The 26,255-nt window shown below is 41.4% G+C and overlaps 1 protein-coding gene across 20 annotated transcripts in view; it reads left to right on the forward strand.

Annotated features, from left to right (window-relative positions):
- The window catches only part of SP100 (SP100 nuclear body protein), an 80,316-nt gene that overhangs the window by 11,795 nt on the left and 42,266 nt on the right, over positions 1-26,255 (forward strand). For 14 of the 20 annotated variants that reach the window (XR_014830206.1, XR_014830207.1, XR_014830208.1 and 11 more), the window contains exons 2-10: positions 8,409-8,571; positions 10,085-10,253; positions 13,366-13,449; positions 14,767-14,829; positions 18,530-18,679; positions 19,082-19,165; positions 21,711-21,836; positions 22,498-22,581; positions 25,618-25,671. Coding sequence is in view for 17 of the 20 variants with exons in the window: in XM_021075662.2 (XP_020931321.1) it covers positions 8,409-8,571; positions 10,085-10,253; positions 13,366-13,449; positions 14,767-14,829; positions 18,530-18,679; positions 19,082-19,165; positions 21,711-21,836; positions 22,498-22,581; positions 25,618-25,671 (977 nt within the window). In the remaining 3 variants the exon portion in view is untranslated. The remainder of the gene's footprint in view (positions 1-8,408; positions 8,572-10,084; positions 10,254-13,365; positions 13,450-14,766; positions 14,830-18,529; positions 18,680-19,081; positions 19,166-21,710; positions 21,837-22,497; positions 22,582-25,617; positions 25,672-26,255) is intronic. The other 6 variants (XM_021075665.2, XM_085000663.1, XM_085000668.1 and 3 more) reach the window with 2 other exon arrangements.

A 26,255-nucleotide genomic window follows, 5' to 3' on the forward strand; every position in this document is an offset into this window, starting at 1 on the left:
ACAACTCATTGTCCTCCTCCCCTCCTGCTTTCTTCCTTTCTCTTTGTCTTTCTTCCTTTCTCTTTGTCTTTCTTCCTTTTTTCCTTCTCCCTTCCTCCATCTCTCTCCCCCTCTCCCTCCCTTCCTTCCTTCCTTCCTCTCTTCCCCGCTTTGCCTTTCTTCTTAGTCCATGGAACTACTGTACTGCCAAAATTATACTAATTTGTTCCTGGTTTTTAGCAGGATATTTATAATGTTTACTTTGGGGCTTTCTGATAGATATCCTTTGTCAAGTTAAGGATATTTACTGCTAGTCCTGGTTTACTAAAAGTTGTTTCTATTAAGACCATGTGTTAGATGTTTATTGAAATACTTTTTAAAGAATCTTTTGAGGAGTTCCCATTGTGGCTCAGTGGTAATGCACCCAACTAGCATCCATGATGATTTGGGTTCGATCCCTGGCCTCACTTAGTGGGTTAAGGATCTAGCGTTGCCATGAGTTGTGGTATAGGTTGCAGACACGGCTCAGATCCCTCGTTGCTGTGGCTGTGGTATAGGCAGGCAGCTGCAGCACCAATTCAATCTCGAATCAATTCCCAATGCTGTGGGTGTGGCACTAAAAAAAAAAAGAGAGAGAGAGAGAGAGCGCCAAAAAAATGAATCTTTTGAGATGATCATGCAACTTTTTAATCTGCTTAATTCAGAGTAATTTATATTGAAATATTTTTATTAATTTGATTGTTAGTTTAAGCAAAGTAACACATATAGGAAATATGCATATTAGATTGACTGTTTGATATTTGATATATTTAAAATACAAATAGTCAGCAAAGCCTTTAAAAAAAAAACAGCAGTCTTTTTATCCACCCTCCCTATCCTGTGTCCAGTTTCTCAGATGGACTTTTTTTCGTTTTTTAGCTCTTCTCTGTGGTATTTACTTCTATAATAGATCATACAGTAACTCTATCTTTAGTGTTTTAAGGACCATTCATACAGTTCTCCACAGTGATTGCACCGATTTACATTCCTGCAAGCTATGTAAGAGGGTTCCCTTTTCTCCACACCCTCTCCAGCATTTGTTATTTGTAGACCTTTTGAGGACGGCCATTCTGATCAGTATGAGGTGATACCTCATTGTAGTTATTTTATTTTATTTTTATTAGCGTATAGTTGATTTACAGTGTTGTGTCAGTTTTTGTTTTATTGTTATTGAATTGTATGAGTTGTTTTGTAATATTTTAGAAATTAAGCCTTTGTCAGTCTCATCATTTGCAAATATTTCCTTTCAGTCCATAGGTGGTATTTTCATTTTGCTTCTGGTTTCCTTTGCTGTGCAAAGAGTATGTTCAGTCTGCCAGGTTTAACCAAAAACATAGAAAGATTTTCTAGGGCGACCTGACCTAGAATTCCTGAGATAATATTTACGTGGTCATATCACACAACTTTTGCATCCACTCTTGGACTAGACTCGCTCCTATCTTACTAGGGGATTTAGTCTTATGTGCTTATAAGCAACAGTAACCTACAACTTTCATTTATCTTCTGTTTACTTGGGTTTTGTGGTAGTCTCATGATGGGAGTTTTTTAAATTATTGGAGTAATTTATTTAATGCACCTTAGGTATCTCTATATATTTAGATCTTGTTTAATTTCCTTCAATAAGATTTTATAGTTTTTTCTTCATATAATTCTATAATTTTCAGATGTATATAAATATTTACTATTGTGTTTGAAGTACTATTTTATTTCTTTTCAAGTTGTGGTATTCCAAATAAAATCTTTAAATTTTATATGTCTACTTTTTATTCCTTCACATTGGCAATTCTTTTTCTAGTTCTTAGGGATTTTAGGTAGGACTTTATTGTTTCTATGTATACAAATGTGGGACATATAATGTTCTATCTTGTTAGTATTTATATGAATGACTTCATTTTCCTAGCCTGTAGCACTAACCAAAACTTCTATTATATATATAAAAAGCAGTGATGGTAATGGTAGGCATGCCTGACTTTTTTTCTACTTAAATTATTTCATCATTTCAATGTTTACTGTAATATTTGCTATTTTTGGAGATTTATATTGTGTTAACCATCAGTATATTTCATATAGTTTTTGTAAAAATAGCTGTTAGTCTTAAGAAATTCCCTTTTAAAATTAGTTATAGATATGTTTATATATTTTGTTTCTTTTTTTTTTTTTTGCTTGTTTGTTTGTTTTTGCCTTTTTTAGGGCCACACCTGTGGCATATGGAAGTTCTCAGGCTAGGTGTCGAATTGGAGCTGGAGGTGCCAGCCTACAGCACAGCTCACAGCCACGCCGGATCCTTAACCCACTGAGAGTGAGGCCAAGGATTGAACCTGAGTCCTCATGGATGCTAGTGAGATTCATTTCCACTGAGCCATGGTGGGAACTCCTCTTTTTTGTTGATGTAATAAATTTTACAGAGATTTCCTAATGCTAAACCATTTTTACTTATTCTCATTTTACTATTTTCCATTAAAAAAAAAAAATCCTCTAGGAGTTCCCGTCGTGGCACTGTGAAAATAAATCTTACTAGGAACGACGAAGTTTTGGGTTTGATCCCTGGCCTCCATCAGTGGGTTAAGGATCTGGCGTTGCTGTGAGCTGTGGTGTGGGTCGCAGACATGGCTCAGATCTGGCGTTGCTGTGGCTGTGGTGTAGGCTGGCAGCTGTAGCTCCAATTCGACCCCTAGCCTGGGAACCTCCATATGCCACAGGTGTGGTCTCTAAAAAGACAAAAGACAAAAAAAAGACAAAAGAAAAAAAAAATCCTCTAACCACAAATATCATTTTAACCCAATGCAATCTTTTTTTTGTTGTTCTGTTATAAATCTCTGGGTGGTTTATTTTCTTTAACATACAGCTTGTTTAGCTTTTACCGATTATAACTTCCTGAGGTTTCTTTTGTGGTCCAGATTATGATCTGTATTAATGTGCATTTAAAAAACATTGGGGGAAATGGTGTGTTCTGTGTTTTTAGGTCATGAGATTAAATAATAAATCACCCGTGCAAACCCATCCAAAGCCTATATATTTTGATCATTTTTTGAATATGTAAAAAGTAAAAAACTAGAGTTGAATTATTTCTCAGTGTCTATAAAGGTTTGTTCTATTATTTGTTTCTTGAGTTTTGCTTGGAGATGAATATGAATACCCTTTTTTTATTTTATTTTTTTTGCTCTGTTTATATTTGAATACCATAACTTGCCTACCTTTGATTTTAACAAATTTTGTGTTATTATGTCTTTTTCGAGTCTCATGTTGGAGTCTGTTTTTGATCCTATGCTTTTCAATATCATCATTTTTTTCATTTATATATAGTGGTTTTAATAACGTGTTTTTTATGCTTTTTTCAGGGTTAGCTTTTAGAATGCCTACTGTTTTTCTTATTTTTGCTCTTTAAAATGCAAGCTGTATTTCTTTTTTGTTTTATTTTTTGTGTTTTTGAAGGTGTTATAGAGTCTGTTTTCACTCAACCAGTGATTATCTTCAACTTTTCAGAATTGCTTTTAATCTGTATTTCTGTAATTTTTTTTTTTTTGTCTTTTTGCTATTTCTTTGGGCCGCTCCCGTGGCATATGGAGGTTCCCAGGCTAGGGGTCTAATCGGAGCTGTAGCCCCTGGCCTACACCAGAGCCACAGCAACACAGGATCCGAGCCGCATCTGCAACCTACACCACAGCTCACGGCAACGCCGGAGCCTTAACCCACTGAGCAAGGCTAGGGATTGAACCCACAACCTCATGGTTCCTGGTTGGATTCATTAACCACTGCGCCATGAAGGGAACTCCCAGTTCAAAATATTTAAATTTTTTTCTTGAGACTTCTTTGAATGACATGTTATTTAGGAGTGTATTTTTAAATCTCCAAGCATTGGGGGAATTTTCCATCCCTTTCTGTTATTGATTTGCAGTTTAATTCCTTTTTGACTGAGAACATATTTTAATGATTTCTATTCTGTTAAACTGAAGATGTGTTTTATGGTCCAGCATGTATTCTGTCTTGGTAAAGGTGATTATTCCACATGACCTTAAGGAGGATGTGTATTCTAAAAATATCAAATAGATTGAGTTGATTGGTAGCGATGTTCAGGTCAACTATATTTTTATTGCTTCTCTACCCACTTGATCTATAAATTGCTAAAAGAGAGTTGTTCATGTATCCAATTGGAATAGTAGATTTATCTATTTCTATTACAGTTCTATGCATTGTTAACTTACACAGTTTGATTCTGTGTATTTATCATGTGTAAATATACATTGAAGTTTGCACTGCGTTCTTGGAAAATTGACCCCTTTATCTTATGTAATGCTCTCTTTCTCTTAATTAATAGTTTTTCTTTTCCTGAAGTCTTTTTTTATTGTTATTTTTTTTTTTGAAATAATATAGCTACTCTATCTCGCTCTCTCTCTCTTTTTTTTTTTTTTTTTTTTTTGTATTAGCATTGACATGCTATCTCCTCCATTCTTAACCTGGGTCTTTATGCTTATGGTTTTTTTGTTTTCTGTACTTTTTTTGGGGGGGGTCAGTACCCATGGCATGTGTAATTTCCCAGGCCAAAGGTTGAACCCACACCACAGCAGTAACCAGAGCCTCTGCAGTGACAACTCCAGATCCTTAACCTGCTGAGTCACAGGGGAACCCCCTATGGTTTTTTTTTCTTATTGACAATATATGGTTGGGTCTTGCTTTCTCAGTCACTTTGACAATATCTGCAATTAATTGGAGTATTTAGGCCATTCGCACTGAAATTAATTATTGCTTTCTTACTATGTTTGTTAACTCTCCTTTATTCATTGTATTTTTCTGTTTCTTTCTTCCCCCTCTTTTGCTGCTTTCTCTAGGTTTAATTCATCAGTTTAAATAATTCCATCTTAGTCCTCTATTAACATATCAATTATGCTTCTTTTCAATTATGCAAATGTTTTTGGTGGTCGTCGAGATTTGCAATACAGATTTTACACTACTTCCCCTGTAGCACAGGTACCTTATAGCAGACTATTTCCAGTTCCTTTCTCCCATCCTTTATGGCACTATTGTCATGCACTGCGCTTGTCTGTATGCTGTAATCGTCATCTGTTCCAATCCGAGATGTTCATATCTCCGTCTCTCGCCGGACTGCCACCCTGGGTTTCCCTTTCGCATTTCCAGAACTGGATCCACTGGTTTCTGCCCTTCACATCTTCCTCATTACTGGATTTCTGCCCTGTTTTTCTGTAATCCGTCTTATTGTACTTTCTTAAGAATAGGTTGTGTTGTTCAATACTATACATTTACAAAATAAAGAAATAAACAAGTGGGAACCACACTGGATGACTTAGAGAATATTGGGCAAGGTATTAATGTAAAGACAATTTGTAATCCAGAGAAAGAAAATGATATCATGCTATATAATACGATGAATAAAAACTCTGCAAGAGGAGTTCCTGTCGTAGCTCAGTGGCTAACAAATCCAACTAGGAACCATGAGGTTGCGGCTTCGATCCCTGGCCTTGCTCAGTGGGTTAAGGATCCGGTGTTGCCATGAGCTGTGGTGTAGGTTACAGATGCGGCTCAGACCCCGCATTGCTGTGGCTCTGGCATAGGCTGGCAGCTACAGCTCCAAATAGACCCCTAGCCTGGGAACCTCCATATGCTGTGGGAGTGGCCCAAGAAATGGCAAAAAGATAAAAAAAAAAAAAAAAGAAAAAAAAAAAACCCTGCAAGATATGGGTAGGACGTAGAAGTAGGTCCATGGATTTATACGCTTATGGAGAATTTATGAAAGAATATATGCAAGGTGATTAAAATAGATTATGCAGGAGGGGTGGGGACAGTAGTTTGGAGCTAAAGGAAGAAGAGATGTGATTGCAAAAAAAAAATAGAAAGTAAAATTGTGGTTGCATAAAAATTTTAGAGAGTGTATGAATCGCATTTTTAAACCTCAAACATATGCATTGACATATATATATAAAGGAAATAAAGAAATTTTTAGGAAAAATGCTCAAAATGGATGTTTGTAAAGTAAAATTCCCCAGCCCTACATGTCTGAAGTTGTTCTAATTCACACTAGGTTTTGAAAGGCTATAGATTTGTTACTGAAGAGATGTCTCAAACTATTTCGGCCATCATTCCTCCATAAGCGAACTGTTTCTTAATTCTTTTTGGAAACTTTTAAGTTCTTCTCTTTGTTTTTCAGGTGTTGGCATTTCACAATTATGTGTCTTGGTTTGGTTCTTTTAAAATTCATTTTTCTAAATCCTTTAAAAGAAAATTCATGTCCTTCTACTCCATGGTACATATTTCTTTAAGTAATTCTCTGGACGTGGTCCCCCGCTGCATTTCTTGGCACGTCTTTCTTGACTCTAATTAGATTGCTGTTAGACTCCGAAACTAATCTTACCCTCCTATATTTTCTTTTAAATTTACCCATTTTGGGTTGTTCTTTTAATCTAATAATTTTCTGGGAAATTTCCCCAACTTTATTTACAACCATTTTAGTAAATCTCCAAAAATAAATTTTTAAAAATCTCTAAAATGACTATCTCTTTCTGTTACAAAGAAGTTACAAAGAAACATCTCTAAAAATATAAGAGTTATTTGAATGTTCCTCTTGTCTCCTACAATATCTCATTTTTCCTGGGGTAATTCTTCCCTCCTTTTTATGTTATTCTTTCTGATATTGGAGAATTTCCTCTAAAGTATGCTGACCTGTGGTTATCTGCTTCTATTTAAGAGCAGTCTCTGGAAATCAATAACGTGGCTCACCAAATTAAGAATAAAGAAGGAAATCAAATGAATAGCTCAACAGGTGCATGTGACGATGGTCAACATCTGTCCATGATAAAACTCTCAGTAAACTAGTAATAAATAGAAACTTCCTTGGTCGTGTGTGTGTGTGTGTGTGTGTGTGTGTGCGCACATGTGTAATATCATAGTTGATGGTGATAACGGAATCTTTTCTCTAAGATTGGAAACAAGGCAAGGGATTCCACTCTCATCATTTCTCCTCAACAGTGTATTTAAACTCCTAACTAGTGCATGAGGAACGAAAAAGAAACAAGTTTTGGAAAGGAAGACGTAAAAGAGTTTTCTTTGCAGATGACTTGATTTTCTACAAAATCCAAAGGAAATCTACAAATATATTACTAGAGTACATGGATTTAGGAAGGTCATGAACGTATGGTTAATGTTTCCGAAAATAAATTCTATGTCCATACAGTTGTTAGAAATAATTTTAAAAAGCGATATCATTTACAGTAGCCCCCCCCCCACCAGAGAATAAAATAACTAAGAATAAATTTAATGAAAGAAGTATACGACTTCCTTACTGAAAGCTGTAAATACTTCTAGGCAAGATTAAGGAAAATTAAATAAATGGAGAGTTATCCAAGCTTAAAGGAAGAGATCTACTAAAGAGTCAGATTTGTTTCTCCCTATTACATTGTCTTCATGTATGAAATCCAGGAGGCGGCAAAATTAACATCTGGTGACAGAAATGACAGCAGTGGTTCCCTCTGAGAGGCTACCTGTGTATGAGTGGTCAGGTGAGAGGTGGAGGGTGTGCTGTCCTATACTTCATTTTCAAATAACACGTCAGCTTTCAGAACCATGTCTCCCACGCTATCTCCACTGCCTCGCCAAGGTTCGGCAGGGCACAGGTTGCTTTCCGGACCTCTGGGAGCAGCCTCCACCTACAGCAGTAAAGAGCACTCCCTGGACCACGTTTTGTCTTAAAGATCTTGCTAGAAATCTCTCATGTGTTCATGGCCTCCTACAATTCTCCTTGTCATTGTGAATCTAATCCCTTTATTCGCATTTTAGTAAGGGATTTAATAAATGTGAAGACATATGCTTCCCTTCGGTCTTCAATATTTAACCGGAAACTTTTTTTTTAATAGAAATTTGACACAGTAATGTGACATAATTATTTCCCACTGTGTTTTGGGTACTGAGAAGTGATGCTGATTCTATTCTGGTTTGATAAAGAAAGCTAATGTCTTCATAGCTTTTATGAATACAAAGTGTTGATTAAAACATCATTAGCAAAGCAATAAAACAATCAACTAAGAGCTAGAATTATAGGTCCTGGTTTAAAATTACTATCACACAGAACAGCAACAATTTCTGAAAGTCAGGTGTCTAGAAAGAGTTACTATATAGGAGTTCCTGCTGTGGTGCAGGGGGTTAATAATCTGGCTTGTCTCTGTGGCGTTGCCAGTTCGATCCCCAGCCTGGCGCAGTGGGTTAAGTATCTAGTGCTGCCCCAGCTGTGGTGAAGGTTGTAGATGCAGCACGGATTCCATCCCTGTCCCAGGAACTTCCATATGCCACGGGTGCAGCCATTAAAAAAAAAAAAAAATGTTACAGGCTCCATAAGCATCTCAGAATCTTGATGACTTTTTTCACATGACATTCTTCCTCCCTAGGATGTCAGTAGAAACAAGGAACACAGACGATGAGCTGATCTATGAGATTGTATTCAACCACTTCAAAAGACATAAGGTGGAGATTTCAAATGCAATAAAAAAGCCGTTTCCCTTCCTGGAGGGCCTTCGTGACCGTGAACTCATCACCAATAAAATGTATGAAGTAAGTGAAGTTTATTATGTTATAATCTGGTAAACCAGCTCCCAACTAAGTTAAGCTTTGAGATCCTGAACACACAAGCTAGGGCCCAACTAGCTAACTGAGGAGTCTTCTATGAGTCAAAGACCTTTTCCAGTATTGTTGCAAATGTGCAAGTATTGTTGCAAGGTAAGAGGAGGAATGGAGAGGGGGGAATGGAGAGAGCTCTGCTTCTAACTGAGGGAATGGTGCTCATGGTACCACTGGAGTCAGGATGAAGAGCCCTGGAGACAGGCTGGATCTGAGGCAGGTGTGTGTATAATTCCTTGCAGGAATGCAAACAATGTGCCATAACCTAAGACTTAAAAGTAATTTGAATGAATGAATGAATAATTAAAATGAGAAAATTTAATTAAATAATAATTGACCCATTTCTTTTTTTTATTTTTTTTTAATTTTTTTTTTTTATTTTCCCACTGTACAGCAAGGGGGTCAGGTTATCCTTACATGTATACATTACAATTACATTTTTCCCCCTCTTTTTTTTATTTCTTTTTATTTTATTTTAATTTTTTTTTTTTTTTTTTTAGGGCCTGGCTGCACCCATGGCACGTGGAGATTCCAGGCTAGGGGTCAAATCAGGGCTACAGCTGCCAGCCTACCCCACAGCCACAGCAACGCCAGATCCGAGCCACGTCTGCAAACTACACCACAGTTCATGGCAATGCCAGATCCTTAACCCACAGAGCAAGGCCAGGGATCGAACCCACAGCCTCATGGTTCCCAGTTGGATTCAATTCCGCTGCGCCATGATGGATACTCCAACATTTCTTTTTAATGAACATCAATTTAAATAGCTCTGAAAACATTAAAATCCACAGGGAACTGATGTCTTGGTAGGACAAATTTGGAAGTTGATGCTTGCTATTCTTTGTCCAGCAGTTTTCAGGTGTTTTCTCTTTTTTTTCCATTTATTTACTTAATTTCTGGAGTCTTGAAATTTGGGTGAATTTTAGAAATGTGTTGTTGGAGATACAGAAATGCAAGTCTTCTCCTTGCTCTATGAATTATGCTTTCCCTGTGGCCAAGTTCACAAAAAAGAAGTGTCGCCTACCTTCCTTGAGCCCTTCCAGGTCAAGTCAGTCTTGGTGTAGGGGCAGGAGTTTTCCAGTCAATAGATGAACCACTCATCACCTTCCATGTCTGTTCCTAAAACATTTGACTAGGCTCTTACAGAGCTACACCTTAATTAACTCTGAATCCACTTTACCTATTTAGAATTGCTCCTTCTCACATCTAATATAAAGGAGGGTAAGGAGATCAGATTTCACAAATGGGTATTTTTAAGGAGGGTAGATTTAGTTGTTTCACTTAGCAGCCATACAAATACACGGAAAGTCTAAACGTTTACGTGAGAAGATATCTATAGAGAGAATTTGGAAAACATTCGCCACAAAATCTCTTTCTAGGACTCTTCTGTCACTTCGAAGTTCTGTAACTTGGAAATTAATGTTTTTCTCCATGCAATTTTTTTAAGGACTTTCAAGATTCCTGTAGAAACCTGGTCCCTGTGCCAAGAGTGGTGTACAAAGTTCTCAGTGAGCTGGAGAAGATATTTGACCTGCCGCTTCTGGAAGCATTGTTCAGTGAGGTCAACATGCAGGAGTATCCTGATTTAAATCAAATTTATAAAAGCTTTGAAAATGGTAATTAACTTACTACCTGCCTTTTGATATTCAGGGCCAGTTTTTTTGCAACAAGTATATACTGAGCTCCTACTACATGCAATGGGGTTATAACAGTTAACAAAAACGCATATATCATGAACCTTCCCAAAGCTTTTGGTATAAGGGCTATAGTAAAACACCCCCTGGAGGTCTGCTTAACTAGGCCTTTAGACTCACAGGAAAACCACAGTGGCATTTGATTTAGATATAGGAACAAAAGACCAAAAAATCCAGTATCCCGATGGGGCAACATCTGTCCTCTTTTGTGGGATCCCTCTGAGTGGTCTACACAGCAGCCCCCATACTCGGTAGTTGACTCCTATTTATCTCAAGCTTAGCTGTGTGTTCCAGATCCACCCTGGCTTACTTAGCAGCACCATGTCGGTGGGAGTCAGTATCCCAACCACACACCATAGTCACAACTTTCAGGGACAAGCTGAGTTATAAAAATCACCACACTGAGGGAAGAGCCATAGATATTCCCTCCCAGTCCACAGGCGATTTATGAGTCATGGGCCTTTTTTTTTTTGTCTTTTTTTAGGGCCACACCCACGGCATATGGAAGTTCCCAGACTAGGGGTCAAATCGGAGCTGTAGCTGCCAGCCTAAGCCATAGCCACAGCAACATGAGATCTGAGCCGTGTCTACAGCCTACACCACAGCTCATGGCAACACACACTGAGCAAGGCCAAGGACGAACCCGCATCGTCAGGAAACTAGTCGGGTTCATTACCACTGAGCCACAACAGAACAGAAAGGCCACTTTCATCAGATTTCCAGAGTAATGAGCAAGAAAGTTAACCCAATATCAAATTTGCCCTTAAAGGAAAAATGGTTTTATGAACTTTTTCTCCACAAGGGATGAAACAAACGTTACTGAAATAATCAGAAAAGCTATTCTCTTCAATGGATTAGTTTTGGTGCCATTTAAAACTAATTTTTTTTGTCTTTTTGTCTTTTTAGGGCCGCACCCATGACATATGGAGGTTCCCAGGATAGGGGTCAGATCGGAGCTCTAGCCACTGGCCTACACCATAGCCACAGCAACACAGGATCCAAGCCAGGTCTGTGACCTACACCACAGCTCACGGCAACACCGGATCCTTAATCCATTGAGCAAGGCCAGGTATCGAAACTTCATCCTCATGGATGCTAGTCAGATTTGTTTCCACTGAGCCTAGAGGAGAACTCCAAAACTAAATTTTTGATTCTTTCTCCTGATGGCATAATTTATACTTTTTAAATGGTACACAGTTAAGAGAATGCATATATATATATTAATGCATATATATAAATGTATATACTTAAACTTGCTTTGAAAACCTTTTATTCCAATACAGTTTGCTGTCAATGGAGTTTTCCAAATAAGGGACGGAGACATCACAAGAGAAATGGTCATATGTCCCAAGGGGGCAGATGCTATGGGATCAGGCATGGGGTGTGAAAGAACAAAGACACCTTTCATTTCCCTCAATCGAGGTGTGAGAAGCAAACCGCAGGAGCTGATTCAGGAGAAATGAGTTTGAGGAAAATTCTGGAAACTCTAGCCTATAAAGCTAAGCAATTTGAATTACTACACAGTGAGATATTAAGTTTGTAATCAAAGAAAAACATTATAAAGGAGGTATAAAACATGTGGCTTGTTGATTTGTATCAATAGTAACCTTATCTAATTAAAACACAATCATTTCTGTAGCAAGTCTCCCAAGTCAAAAAAGATATAAAGGGAGTCCAACACCCAGTCACAAATTTCAAGTCAATATTATATTTGTAACCAGGAAGTCCCCAGGTCATGGGGACAAAGGGAATGGCAGGTATCTTTACTGTGCACATCTCAAAGGCTCTGGTCCTCTCCACGGACTGCAGAGACCCCCTCTCTGGGCCCAGTGTCCACATCACATTCAGTTTCCAGGCCTCCCTGTGCAGGGGTGACCCACAGCTATGCTTGCTCCACAGGCTCCTGGGGGAGGTTGCTGCTGTTGCCTGCTGGACACTGCTGTCTCTGGGAGCTGAGGGTCAGTGACCAAACTTGAGAGGCTGGGGACTGTGGCCAGGGTGCAACATCTCTCCTATTGCCAGGTTTCCACCTCCATCTCACATACAGAAGCCGCCCACCCCTTGCTGGAGCACCTGTCCACAGGCCTCCTGAATCTTTTGGGGCTTTGGGCCTTTGTTCTCCTTGTACCTTCCACCTGATCTTTCCAGGATTGGGAGCCATGTCCTGGGGAAGACAAAGCACCCATGAATCCCACAGCCCTATCCATCTCATCTCTGGGCAGGCATGGTCCCAGGTGATGCTCCTGGAACAGTGTGGGCTCCACTGCCTCCCAAGGTGTCTTCTTCCTGGACTTTCAGCAGGGACCCAGCCCCTAGGCTCCTTGGTTCATTTCCTTTCTCCTACATTTGCTGAGCTGCCTACATGCAGGGGCCTTGGGCTGGTGTCCTGGCCTCCCCTCCTGGGCCATCTCCCAGGTCTCTGGTCCAGAAGTCATGAGGATTCCTGCAGTGCTGTAACATGCAGTCCCTGCTAGTGGCTTCCAAGTGTCCTTCTTTGTGGTTCTGGGCCCCTGTGGGAGCTCTGTCTGGTACCCACCCCCCACCTCTGATTTGTGTCTTTGAGAGCCATTCATCCTCCCCAACACAGTTAAGCCCAGTTCTCCTCTTGTCTAGTCCCATCTTTAAAGCTCTTGTGCTGTGTCTTGTGTATACATGGAATACTCCAGAGGAACTCTGTTTCTTGCCCACGGTTTGAACAGTTCTGTGGACCCATTTCACTTTCATTATATAGTTTGATATGTGCTTTCCCCACCATGTGAAATTTTCTTACATTACCCACAGGCTCAGGATGTTTCCATAATTCCTTTAACCTTACATTTGAGTGGCTCATTCTATGCGGGGACCATAACTGCTCCCTCATTGTAGTTTCTCTTTTCTATCCCAGGATGATGGGGGGAATTTTACCATGAAGATTGGGACCCACTGAGCCCTGAGTGACCCAAAGGCTGGGAATTCCTAAACGTGTAATCTTGAAATGATGCCCCTGGTCTCTGGTGGAGATCTCTGATGGTCTTCTTCTCTCTCCCCTCTTCAGTGATCCAAGAGAAACTTAATCATGAAGAAGGTGACAGAGAAGAGAGGGAGGAGAGGCCTAATGTCCAACTGAGGCTTCAGCAAGGTGATTACGACAGAGTGCGAACTGATTCTCATCTGCTGAGAGGGAAAGAAGGGGAAGGAGGTGGGGCTCCAAGTCCTGAGCAAAGAGTGAGAATCAGGGAAGAAGTGCTGAAGGACCGTGGAGAAGGCAGGGAGGGTGTTGGTATGAGCATCTAACCAGAGGCTAGACTCCTGGAGCAGTAGCTATGACAAGAGAGAGTTGGCCCATACACCAAGACAAAGGAAGAGGAACCTAGGGGGTCTGTAATCAGATTTAAAGAGAACAACTCCCTGGAAGTAACTGTAATTTAGAAAGACTCCTGCAGGAGATCAGTGTGAAGATGTCAAGGGCCAAGGACTCTGGGCTCAAGGTCAACATCAAAGAGGAAACACTTGATGGCTGAAGAAGGGACCGATTTAAACGTAGGGGGGTATTCTTTAAGACCAGAAATATTCAAGGAGAAAGGCAGTTATATAGAGACAGAGGCAAGGAAGTGATAGAAACTGGGAGAAGAGGATGTGGGCACTTTGAGAGGGAGGAAGGAAAAGAAACGACAAAAGACAGAATAGAAAAGATGAAGGATGCAATGAAGTAACCAAGTTATTAACAAGCTCACGCGAGTGAATGTTTATTCTGGCAGCTGTGGGTTTAGTGCCATTGGTGGTATTATCACTTATGTACCATTTTGCAGAGAAGGAAGTGGAATCTATAGAAACCAGGTATGTAGTTGGCCTGGGGCCAAATGAGCAAGGATGAACCAGGCATTCTGCACCCAGAGCCTGTGTTTTTCACCCTGATGCTGCCTGGTAACCTAATGGAAAAGTCAGAAATGTGAAACAAAAATAGGGAAATACATGCAGAGGGAAAGATACAGAAGAAAGACTACCAAGAGCTGGAGGAAGTGGGGGAGAACCAGATACTGAATCTTCATGGAAAGGCCAAGGCAGATTAAACAGACATGTACAGGGAGGGAGTGAGGCACCAGGACTTTACAAGAAGTAAGGTGAGGCCATCAGTCAGGCAGCTCTGGGACAAAGACAGGTTCACATTGGCCGTGCAAGTCAAAATAAGTTGCCACCAGTTACCCAGATGTCACATGAAGGAGACACACAGTGAGATGGCCTGGCCGAGGTGCTCTCAGCCAGGGGCACAGCTGACCCCGGTGGTCCATGCTGGGTGGATCCGCTGGGGTCTGACTGCAAGACTTGATGAGGTCCTGATGGTCTCTTTATTGATATATGCAGGGTGTCTTCAACTGAGTTATAAAAAGGGCATTAGGGCAGGAAGGCCCAGGCCACACTTCAATTTCTGAAGTCAACTTCTGATTTCTTTCCCCAGGATCCAATAAAAACTCATTTCGAAGCCTGACTTGGTTGAGCAGAAGATTCTCCTCTTATGATGGTCTGTTCCTGTTCCTTCTGCTCTGTGATCCTTTGCTGTCTGTGTTCCATTCTGGATTGTGCTGAGCAGTGGGGAGGGGCTGCTCCTTTGCTCTTTGTGTCCCATCAGAAAATGTGCTGAGGGTTGGGGAGGGGGCTGCTGCTTTTTTATCAAAAAAATTGTCGGTCTTTGCATCTGCAGTTTCTCCAAGGATGGAGATAACAGTCTCGGTGCCCCACGTTGCTTGGGAGGGCCGCTGCTTCCATACTTGCTGCCAGCCTCTGAAGGCTCTGGGCCTGGATGTTTTGCCCGTGTGCCTGGCTTCAGTTTTCTGCTCTGTCCTGCCTGATCTCACAGTGACCTCAGAGCTTTGGTGTCCTGTCCAGCAGTGGCCAGTGCTAGAAGAGTGCAGGGGAAGCAGGTGATGAGTGTTCCTCAGGGGGTAGGGTACCTCCCCAACTAAGACCCTCAGGCAGGACCACAGATACCACGTGCCTCCTGTGCAAACTCCCTCTGTCAACCCTGAGACAGAGGCCAGGAGCTGCCCTCCCAACACCAGAGAGGCTTCCCACCCCCCCAAAGAAACCCTTTGGTCAGCTGACTTTTTTTTTTTTTTTGGTCTTTTTAGGGCCATATCCACGACATATGGCGGTTCCCAGGCTAGGGGTTGAATCGGAGCTGCAGCTGCCGGCCTACACTACAGCCACAGTAATGCAGGATCCTAGCTGCATCTGCAACCTACACCACAGCTCATGGCTAGACGGATTTGTTTCCACTGCGCCACAATGGGAACTCCATAGACAGCTGGTTTTTACTGAACTGTATTTGACCATAGGATGGTGTAAATGTAAGGTGTATACCATGTTATTGTGTTTATAGATTGCAACATGATTGCCATTGTAGCCTCAATTAACATATTACAAAAGTATCAGGGGTTTTTTGGTAGTTGGAATTTAGCCCCCCCCCTTTTTGTCTTTTGTCTTTTTAGGGCCGCATCCACGGCATATGGAAGTTCCCAGGCTAGGGATAGAATCAGAGCCATAGCTGCCAGCTTACACCACAGCCACAGCAATGCCAGATCCAAGCCATGTCTGAGACCTACACCATAGCTCATGGCAACGCCAGATCCTCAACCCACTGAGCGAGGCTGGGGATCGAACCCACAACCTCATGGTTCCTAGTCGGATTTGTTTCCGCTGCACCACGATGGGAACTCCCTAGCCCATTTTTAAAAACTGTCAAGTGAGCATGACAATAAAAGACATGTATTGGGATCTGTAGAAGGCAGATTTTTATAAATACAGATAAATAAAATTGGTTAAAAAAATACTTTTCATTCTATAGTTCCCAATAACCCTTGTTTACAACTCTTGATCCCCCTTAATCCATAACACTCTTAGTAATATTATTATTTTTAAAACCATTCACTTAAAACATTAAGTATAATGACTTTATTTTTCTGATCACAGTATCCCATATAGTGATGCAGCCAATAGTTCAGTAGGTTCACCCCGAACCTGAGAATGAGGCATATGTTATCCCTGTTTTTCAGAGGAAAGGGAATCAAGCTTAGTTCGGTTATTTGCACAACTTGACCCAATCGAGAATTGGGATTGAACTCTGCAGTGGGTAGTGTCAGAGCAGGAATTCTGGTGCCCACGGTCTGACTTCAGATTTTTTCTTGTGATCTTAGGGAGTTGACTTCCCCTCTTGGTCCCTGTTTCAGCATCCGTAAAATGGATGTGATAATCGTGCCTACTTCAGAGGGTGATGGATTTTAAAGAAGTCATAGCATGTCACGCACTCATAATCAGACCTGGGGCTCCATCGGAGTTCCATGCATTTGGTATTATTACTACACTTAACTATCACCAGTGTTTGTATTTGGTGCCAGAGTCTAAGCAATGTGAAGCATTATGGTAACCTTTGGGATTTTCTTCTCTCACGGTGGTCCACCAGATTTACTGATTCCTCAGGCTGGAAAAGCAGTGATAAAATCGACACCAAATTCTGGCCCAGGAAGATAATGGAGGATAACCATTTCCCCACACTGAGAGCACACTAGTCTATAGTAGCTTTTAAGTCTTTATTCCATGACTGTCTTTAGGAAGTAAGTAACATAGAAGAGTCTCAGGGAAACTGCCACAACAGGAAAGGCTCTTATTATGTAACTTCCGGTTGGGAAGTGTTATTTAAGAAAGAATATTCAGGGAGTTCCCACTGTGGCTCAGTGGTAACGAATCCGACTAGTATCCACGAGGATGCAGGTTTGATTCCTGGCCTCACTCAGTGGGTTGAGGACCTGGCGTTGCCCTGAGCTGTGGTGTAAATCGCAGAAGTGGCTTGGATCCTGCGTTGTCGTGGCTGCAGCTCTGATTTGACACCATACGCCCCAGGTGCAGCCCTAAAAAACAAAGAAAGAATATCTGAACTTAATAATACATTTTTATAAAAGAAAAAAATTTGAGAGAGATTTTTGAAAGCACTGACATAATTTTAATGAATCACTTTTATTCAACAAGTTAACAGTTAAAAACACCCTCCCAATGCATGAATACATATTAGCCATTCATCTACTGGTACAGCTGATGGAAACAGGAAGGGGTGAATGGATGGAATTGTGGCTAGTGATGAATAGAGGAGACAGGATTCTATTTCTGTGTTCATGTGTGTCTTCACACACGTGTGTGTGTGTGTGTGTATGTGTTGTGTAAGGTGTAGCGAAGAGGTGATGAAATTCTTTAAAGTTCACAGTGTGGTCTGGGGACAACCCTGCCAGGAAATGGAATACCACAGCATCTCAATGATGGGGAGCAGTGAATATAAAGGGAGAAACTTCCACCGACAACCCAAATGATACCCAACAAGCCACCAATAAGTGTGTCCAAGAGCCTGACCCAACAAGGACAGCTGGCTGTGACAAGCATAGTGGAGAGAAGGGCTGTGTCTCATGCCCTCCAGGATGTGGCACAAAGTGTGCCTCTGGGCCCACATTCTGTATTAAAGCTTTGGGGAAAGAATTTAAATCATGCTTTACATAAGTTACTTTGCTTAGAAAAATAACGCTAGATAAGAAAAGTCCAAACTGCACTGAAAGATGTATTTATGCATGCATATGTTATTGAGGCTGGCAGGAACAGAGTGGGATGGGTCGGTGGATAATGAGCAGATGAAGTTTGCCATGGAGAAGAGCGTGCGTTGGTCCTGGGTGGGATGAATCCCAGGGATTTGTTCTACACCTTCTCCTCCTCTGTTCTGCCCTCTATCTCTGGCCACTGGCCCCAGGAGAATTGTTTGCCAGCTCCCTCTGCTACTGACTCCTTGCTAGGTTCCTAACATGGGAGACACTAGCAAGAAAGGGAGAGCAATGGAGAAGACAGGTATTTCCCCATCACTGCCTCTGGCAGCAATTCTAGCAATGGATGTGCCTCAGCCATGACTCTACCTTTCACCAAACTGACCAGCCATGGTCCAGTTTCTATCTACCCAGTGACCTCAGCCCATGAGCTCACCCCCCCATCCCTCTCATAGATTCCTGTTGACTATTCTCTAGTTGGCTTCATTTTTCCATTCAGCCTTCTGTGCTCTTCCATCAAGTGTAACCAATTCCCTGGATTAAATTCCCTCTGCTTTAACAGCTCAGAGGGGCTTGTATTTTCCTGTTGGACTCAGAATGATGTGGGAGGAAAATAAAATATTTATGAATCAAAACATGGTTTAGGTACAAGCCCACGTGAAAATGGGCTCTCGGAGCACCTCTGTGAAATGGAACAGACAAATGCAGAGAGGACAGATACAATCAGTGATGAAAATGATGCACTAGAAAGGCAACAAGCAAATGAACACGATGCCCAAGAGTCTGAACCAGCAGGTAAGACAGGACAGGATTGCATGAGTGTGGAGGAGCCAAGAAGTCTTGAGTGGTGGCAGAGAATGAAGTATACATGACTCAAGGAAACATCTGTTAACAAAGAAGGGGGATATCACACAGATACACAGAGGTCAGAGATGGAGCCTGATCTGGTGATGGGAGAGACCTGGGGGAAGAAAGTGGGAAAAGAAAAACGAAGAAGATGAAGAGGTACAGAGCCCAACTGGGGAGGAAAGATGGAAACAAAAGTCAAAAGAAGTCAGGGAGAGATTGGCTCCAGAGTCAGTGAAACACAATGCCTTCATGAAGCGAAGGAAAGAAAAGTTGGGTGAGATGCAAGAAAATGGAAATAGGGCAAAGCAAGGATCTGTTGGTGTCAGCTGTGGTCTTTTTTATCTTCAGAGTACTACGAACAAGTACATGATGAATCAGATAATGGAGATGCAAGAAAGGAGATGCCCAACCCAGAGCCTACTGATGAAAAAAGTAATTATTATTTACCATACCATTTTTTGAAATTACATCTTTGCTTTTCTAGGAAGGCAAAAGCTTGCCTTTGTTCTCTCATACTAACCCTCTTCCCCACTGTCCCCCAAATCCTAACACCATCTGAGACACACAGCCTAGTACAAAACCTCTGGCTGATTTTAGCAGGAGCAAATTGTCCCATTTGAGGAGATAATCACCAGAAAGAAGGCACAAGAGTCTGTTGCTAATACCATTGAGAAGGGTAAGGTATCTGTGATGCTCAAAATAGCGCTGGAACCCCTTCAGATAAAAACAGGCCTTTTCTCGAGCCTATCTCATTCTCCCCCATTGTTTCAGTACCATCCATGATCTATTGATTCTTAGACACACATCTTCAGCTGAGACCTGACCTCTGGACTCATTCTTCTAAGTGCCTGAAGATCTTTATTCAAAGACCTTATGGTTGTCTCTATTTGGAGGCTGTATCAGTTATCTATTGCTGTGTAACAAAAAGTCCCCAAATTTAGTGGATTAAACCAACCATGGCTTTCTTTGTCACTTCTGTCAATTCTAACTATAAAATATATCTCCAGCCTGTCCATTTTTCTCCATCCTCTGCACACTCACTGTAATCCAGATCCCTATCTTGTCTCACTTCAAGTAGAGGAACACTCTGCTGCTGGCCTCTTTCCTCCCACCTTTCTCCCCTCAGATTCACTCTCCGTACTTCATCTCCATGGATCTTCCAAAAAGTCAAACCAGGAGTTCCCTAGTGACTTAAGGATCTAGTGTTGCCACTGCCATGACTCAGGTTGCTTTTGGGACAAGGTCTGAGCCCTGGCCAGAGAACTTCCACATGCTGTGGGTATAGCCAAAATAATTCAGACCAGTTCATATGGTTTCCCTATTTAAAACACAATACCTTCTGGAAGTCCCCATTGTGGCTCAGTGGTAACAAGCCCAACTAGTATCCTTGAGGATGTGGTTTCGATCCCTGGCCTCTCATAGTGGGTTAAGGATCTGGTGTTGCTGTGGCTGTGGTATTGGCCGTCAGCTGTAGCTCTGATTCAACCCCTAGCCTGAGAACTTCCTTCCATATGCCACACCTGCGGCCCTAAAAAATAAAATAAAATAAAATAAAATAAAATAAAATAAAATATAGAATAGAATATAGTAGAGTAGAATAGAATAGAATAGAATAGAATAGAATAGAATAGAATAGAATAGAATAGAACAGAACAGAATAGAATAGAATAAAAATCCAGTACCTTCCTGTGGTCATCAGCCTTAGGCCAATGCTGCAGGTGTGTGTAGTGACAGACATTTACCATGGGCTGTGTATTTTCCCATCACTGTCTTCTCACCTCCTCACACTGCATTCCCACCACACCAAACTCCTTTTAGTTACTTGAATTTGCCAAGCTTCCTCAACTATGTCTTTACCTCTTCATATGCTTTTGGAAAACAGTTTGGTATAATCTTCCAAAGTTGAAAAGACACCTAGCCTATGACTCAGTAATTACATTCCTCAACAGATTAACAGAAATGAATATTATGTTCATCAAAACACCTGCAAGAGAATGTTCATCATAGCATTATTCATAGTAGTCTAAAGCTGGAGCCAGCACAAATGGATATTTTATGGGTTTTTGCCAGTGGAGAATTTCTGTAGTGGAATATTATAGAGCAGTGAGAATAATTACTCAGAATAGAATGCAGATGACCATCTGTTGATGGTGACCAAGGTGTGCTTGTTCTGTGATAATTCAAAATTTATGATTTATGCATTTTTATCTATAGGTTATACTGCAATTATGATATTTATTTATTTATTGGTTTTTTCAGGGCTGCACCCATGGCATATGGAAGTTTCCAGGCTAGGGGTCATAACAGAGCTCTAGCCACCGGCCTACACCAGATCCAAGCTGAGTTTGCAACCTGCACTGTAATGGCAATGCTGGATCCTTAACCCACTGATGGAGACCGGGGATAGAACCTGTGTCCTCATGAATTCTAGCCAGGTTTGTTAGAGCTGAGCCATGATGGGAACTCTGGATTTTTATTTTTGAAAAGTAAAGCAATTAGAGAGTTCCTCTTGTGGCTTGATAGGTTAAGGACCTGATGCTGTCTCTATGAGGATGTGGGTTCAATCCCTGGCCTTGCTTGAGGGTTAAGGATCTGGCACTGCCACGAGCTGCCACGTAGATTGCAGATGCAGCTCAGATTTGGTGTTGCTGTGGCGTACGCAGGCAGCTGCGGCTCCAATTTGATACCTAGCCCAGGAACTTCCACATGCTACAGGTGTGGCCATTAAAAAAAAAAATCATCAAAGGATGAGCAAAGTAGGTAAAAAGAAAGTAAAAACAAAAATAAAATAAAGACCTCAGAGGTGAAAGAGGCACAAAGGAAGGACAGAGTTGAGCAGCAGGAAGGAGAAGGGTCGGGGTAAAGCCTCCTCCTGCAGCAGAATTACAGGCAGAAGCCTTGTTTATGCTAATGAAGTGTGCTCACTCCTTTTGGGGGAGACAAATAAAAATTCTTCATTCTTTACTATTTGATCTAGGTGCCAAACTATCCAACCATGGATACCAAATCAATTCCTGTTCTGTCTATCTGGTGGATATAAAGAAGGAAAAGCCTTTTTTGACCTCAGAATTTGAATTTCAATCCCAGGCATCTGACGTAATAGGTAAGACCAGCAGAAGAATGTATAACAGGAACTGGGCACATATTATCAGGGTCCAGTGAGCCAGTCCAGGTGGCCTTGGACAGAGGCAGGAAGGGGAGGGAACAGAGCCTTATGCAGTGACTTTAGCTGAAGAGATTTCCAAGGAACTGGAAAAATATCAAAAGAAATGGTAGGTAATAAGTATTGCTGTCCAAGAGACTCTTTCTAATGCAAGAGAGCAAAGTATGAGGGAACTAAGATATTCATGAGAAGAGGTGGAAAGGAAACACCTGAAGACAAAGCAAGGTGTAAAGAGATGCCATTGCCAGAAAGAGAGGCATAAGTAGGGGAAGCCAAGAGGAAAGTGGAGAGGTAAAATGAGAATGAAAGAAAGAAGTAGAATGAAGTAGAGGGTCAGAGGTCAACTGAGGGTGGAGGTAGGAAGTAGAGTGAGGGTGGGAGAAGAAGGTATAAGCAGGATGGGCAACGCTGCCCTCTGTGCAGGAATACCCACACCTTTTGGGCAGGACCTGGGGCAACCTGCAGGTCACACTCATTCAAGCACAGACCATGGTGCCTTGAGTTAACTTAACTTCTAGGTCTCCCTAATGCTCTCATTCTGGGGTGTCCTACTGCATGGGCTCTGCCCTGACACCTTAAGGGGTTTTTCTCCTTTCTGCAGTGATCAGCAGTGAGGACTCTGCAGAGTCCGGGGATGGAGAAATGTCCTCAGGAGCTTCCAGGTCAGCACAGAGAACATTGCCCGGTAAGGAATTGGGAGCGGTCTGGGCTGCAGGAATCTGATTTAGAGCTACTGTTTTCTGAGCATCTTATTGTGAGCCCCTTCTGTATCATGGATCCAAATTATGCTGGGATCCCATTCTCTGCATTTATTTTACTAGATTTCTGTGGGAAATGCAGGGAGATAAGAAATTAATATCTACATCTGAGGATGATACTTAAAAAGTGGTGGGTCCCGTTAATTGATATATATACCTTATATTGACTATATAGTAGAAATAGGGCAGCATCATAATGAGTGTGTTTAAAACTACTAGTTGTTGGAGTTCCCATTGTGGCTCAGTGGGTTAAGATCTTGACATAGTCTACCTGAAGATTCAGGTTCAATCCCTGGCCTCGCCCAGTGGGTTAAAGATCCAGTGTTGCTGTAAGCTGCAGCATAGGCCGCAGATGTGGCTTAGATCTGGTGTTACTCTGACTGTGGTGTAGGCCTGCAGCTGTAGCTCCGATTCAACTCCTAGCCTGGGGACTTCCATATGCAGCAGGTATGGCTATAAAAAAGAAAATAATAATAAAATAATAAAACCAGGAGTTCCCGTCATGGCGCAGTGGTTAACGAATCCGACTAGGAACCATGAGGTTGCGGGTTCGGTCCCTGCCCTTGCTCAGTGGGTTAACGATCTGGCATTGCTGTGAGCTGCGGTGTAGGTCGCAGACGCGGCTCGGATCCCGAGTTGCTGTGGCTCTGGCGTAGGCCGGTGGCTACAGCTCCGATTCAACCCCTAGCCTGGGAACCTCCATATGCCGCAGGAGTGGCCCAAAGAAACAGCAAAAAGACAAACAAACAAACAAACAAAGAAAAATAATAATAATAATAATAATAAAACCACTAGTTGTTATGCCTATAAAGTGTCGAATTTGTATGACGATTTCTATAGAGAACAAAAAACTAAATACAGTTGACCCTTGAACAATGCAGGGGTTAAAATCACCAAGGTCCAGTGCAGTTGAAAATCCTCTTATTACTTACAAGTCACCCTTCCATATCTGCAGTTCTGCATCCATGGATTCAATCAACCATGGGTCATTTAGTGCTGAAGTAGTCACTATTGAAAAAAAAAAATCTGAGTTTAAGGTGAATCTGAGCAGTTCACACTCATATTGTTCAAGGGTCAGCTGTATTCCTATGTTGAAATGTCATATCATCATCTGATCACAAACTTGAGTCATGTCCATTAGATAACTTATCCAGCTGGCTAGTATAAGCAGAAATAGAGACTTCAGATAGGTATTCTGAAATCTAAATATTGTTGTAGATAGAATTTTTCAGCAAACCATGGCATTTACACAATTTTTCACAGGACCTTTTTGAACATATTATTGTGTCTTCTATAGAAACCATAAGAGGCAGGCAGGACGGACATTGTAACTTTGGTTTCTAGATGAGAAAACATAAACTCATAAATGTTTAAAGTCTTCTATAAAGTCTCTAGAGACAAAAAGAAAGACAAAATTAGCATCCTGGATTCTGCATGATTTCCTTGGTAAAATTGGAGCTCAAAATGATTATCAAAACATTGTGTTTCCTCAATCCTGTGGGTATCATGAGTTGTCATAAATTCTGTAGTTCTTTAGTGCACAAATAGATGATTTTTTTCCCTTTCTACTTACTAGACCCAGAGGATATTAGAAACATGTCCATTTAAGGAAACACACTAGGCGCAAATGAAAATGATTGTTCCTAAGAATAAATGAAAAGCTTACCTGCGCATAACACTACAAAAGAGCAATATTTTATGTAATGCATTCAGTGTCATTGCTCACTATGTTTATCAAAGTAAAATGTAAATTTGCTTCAGTTTTTAGAGAGCACACCTTCTATTTTTGTCTTAGTACTAGTAGGCAAACTGCTCTGGAAGATAGTCCCAAAACATATGGATTAGTCACCTGAGAAGATCGTTTTCCGGGCTTGCAAACAGTTCAAGGTACCAAGCTGGTGGGGGGAGAAAAGGCTCCTAGTCTTCAACTCTAGGTTTCCAAAGTCTCCCCCCAGGAGGTACAGCAGATGAAGGAAGTATGAAAAGACAGTAGAAGGAGTAGGAAGTGGAAGAAATAGAAGGGATGGGTAAGGTTCAATCAGAGCAAGTTGCCCCTTACATTTGTCTCTGCTCTGGGAACAGGGAATGGAGTATCACCAACCTACAAAGCAGGTGACTTAGAAAGGCAGCCAGGGTGGGCTGGATTCAGTTTTCCAGATTTTCTTATAAAATTTCCTGATGAATGGGTTCCTTGGTCACATACACAGGTCCCTCAAGAATCCTCTTCTTTAATGCAGTTACTAATAACCCTGACTCTTTAGATTCAAGTGAGAGAGGGGAGGTCCAAGGAGCTATCTGCTCATGGGCCCAGATGGCTTATGTGAGCAGATAAGGATTGCAGCCCAGCGTGACAGATATCCACAGTATAAATTCAGAGCTTTGTTTGCCTGATGAATCTTATTCTGAGCATCCCTCGGATGCCTTGGTTCTGTTACTTCTAGGATGTCATTTTCCACATGTAACTTCTCTCTCTGGCCCTGTTAGGAAACAAAAGGGGCAAGAAGACATTATATATAAACTGTTGTTTAATTAGATGAACCCCATCAATTGATGTACTTAAAATGTAGCAAAAATGTGCTAGTAAAATGACACTTTTTTTTTTCTTTTTAGGGCCATACCTACAGCATATGGAGGTTTCCAGGCTAGGGGTGGAATTGAAGCTGCAGCTGCTGGCCTACACCACAGCCACAGCAATGTGGGATCTGAGCCATATATGTCACCTACACCACAGCTCAGACTTAACCCATCTCATAGATGAGAGCACTACCACATAAATATTTAAGGCCATTTTATATATCACATGTGGAAAGTTACTGGAAGAGGAAGAACTAACAGTCTGGGCTCTTAGCAAATGATCGTCATTGCATCTTTATAGTCTAAATCCTGTCTGCAATATGAGCAGTCAGAAGATCTACAGCTCTTTTAGTCATGGATTAACGGTTGTATTTTCCTTTACTTCCTAGATCTTCCAAATACTGAAAACAAAGCTTTTTATGGACCAAGCAACAGGAAAAGACGTAAGAACAATGAAACTCTTGATGTTTCATATATCTTTCTTTGCTACGAAACCTTCATTGGTCTTTTTTGGTTATAGCCTTTAAAACAAAAGAATAATTTCTTGGTGTTTCAGAAGATTTGCATGATTCATTTTGAATTAGGGGGCTGGCCTAATTGTTGCAATACATTGTCCTCAAAAGTTCAATGTCACAGTGTAATATTCTGTCACATAAGAGGATAAAGTAGCTCCCAGGGTGGAGGGGTGCTTATCGGGGGCCCAGCTGAGGGAGGCTCTGACATCTTGAAAAAGTTGCTTCCATGGTCCCCCTGGATAAGAAACAGAGTGGAGGCAGAAGTATGTGCAGATTAGAGGAAGGGGTAAGAAATGGTGACCAAAGGGAGTGCCTTCCATGGCAAAGTGGTGTCCAGTCCCAACCCTGGGTGTGGTTCCCAGAGCAACGTTGACCAACAGGTTAGATAGAGCCATTAGGGTTGCCTGGTGGCAGAAGGATTCCTACCCTCCCTACATGAGCTTCCCTTTTCCAGGTTTCCTTTTAAAGAATTCCATGCTGTATTGGCCCTAGTTCACAGACTGAGACTGTAA

The sequence above is a fragment of the Sus scrofa genome, chromosome 15 (genome assembly GCF_054392235.1).
Source record: "Sus scrofa isolate SSC_HxYL_T2T_F1_AM1 chromosome 15, Sscrofa_HxYL_maternal_Yorkshire_Landrace_v2.0, whole genome shotgun sequence".
In the NCBI taxonomy this organism is placed as follows: Eukaryota; Metazoa; Chordata; class Mammalia; order Artiodactyla; family Suidae; genus Sus; species Sus scrofa.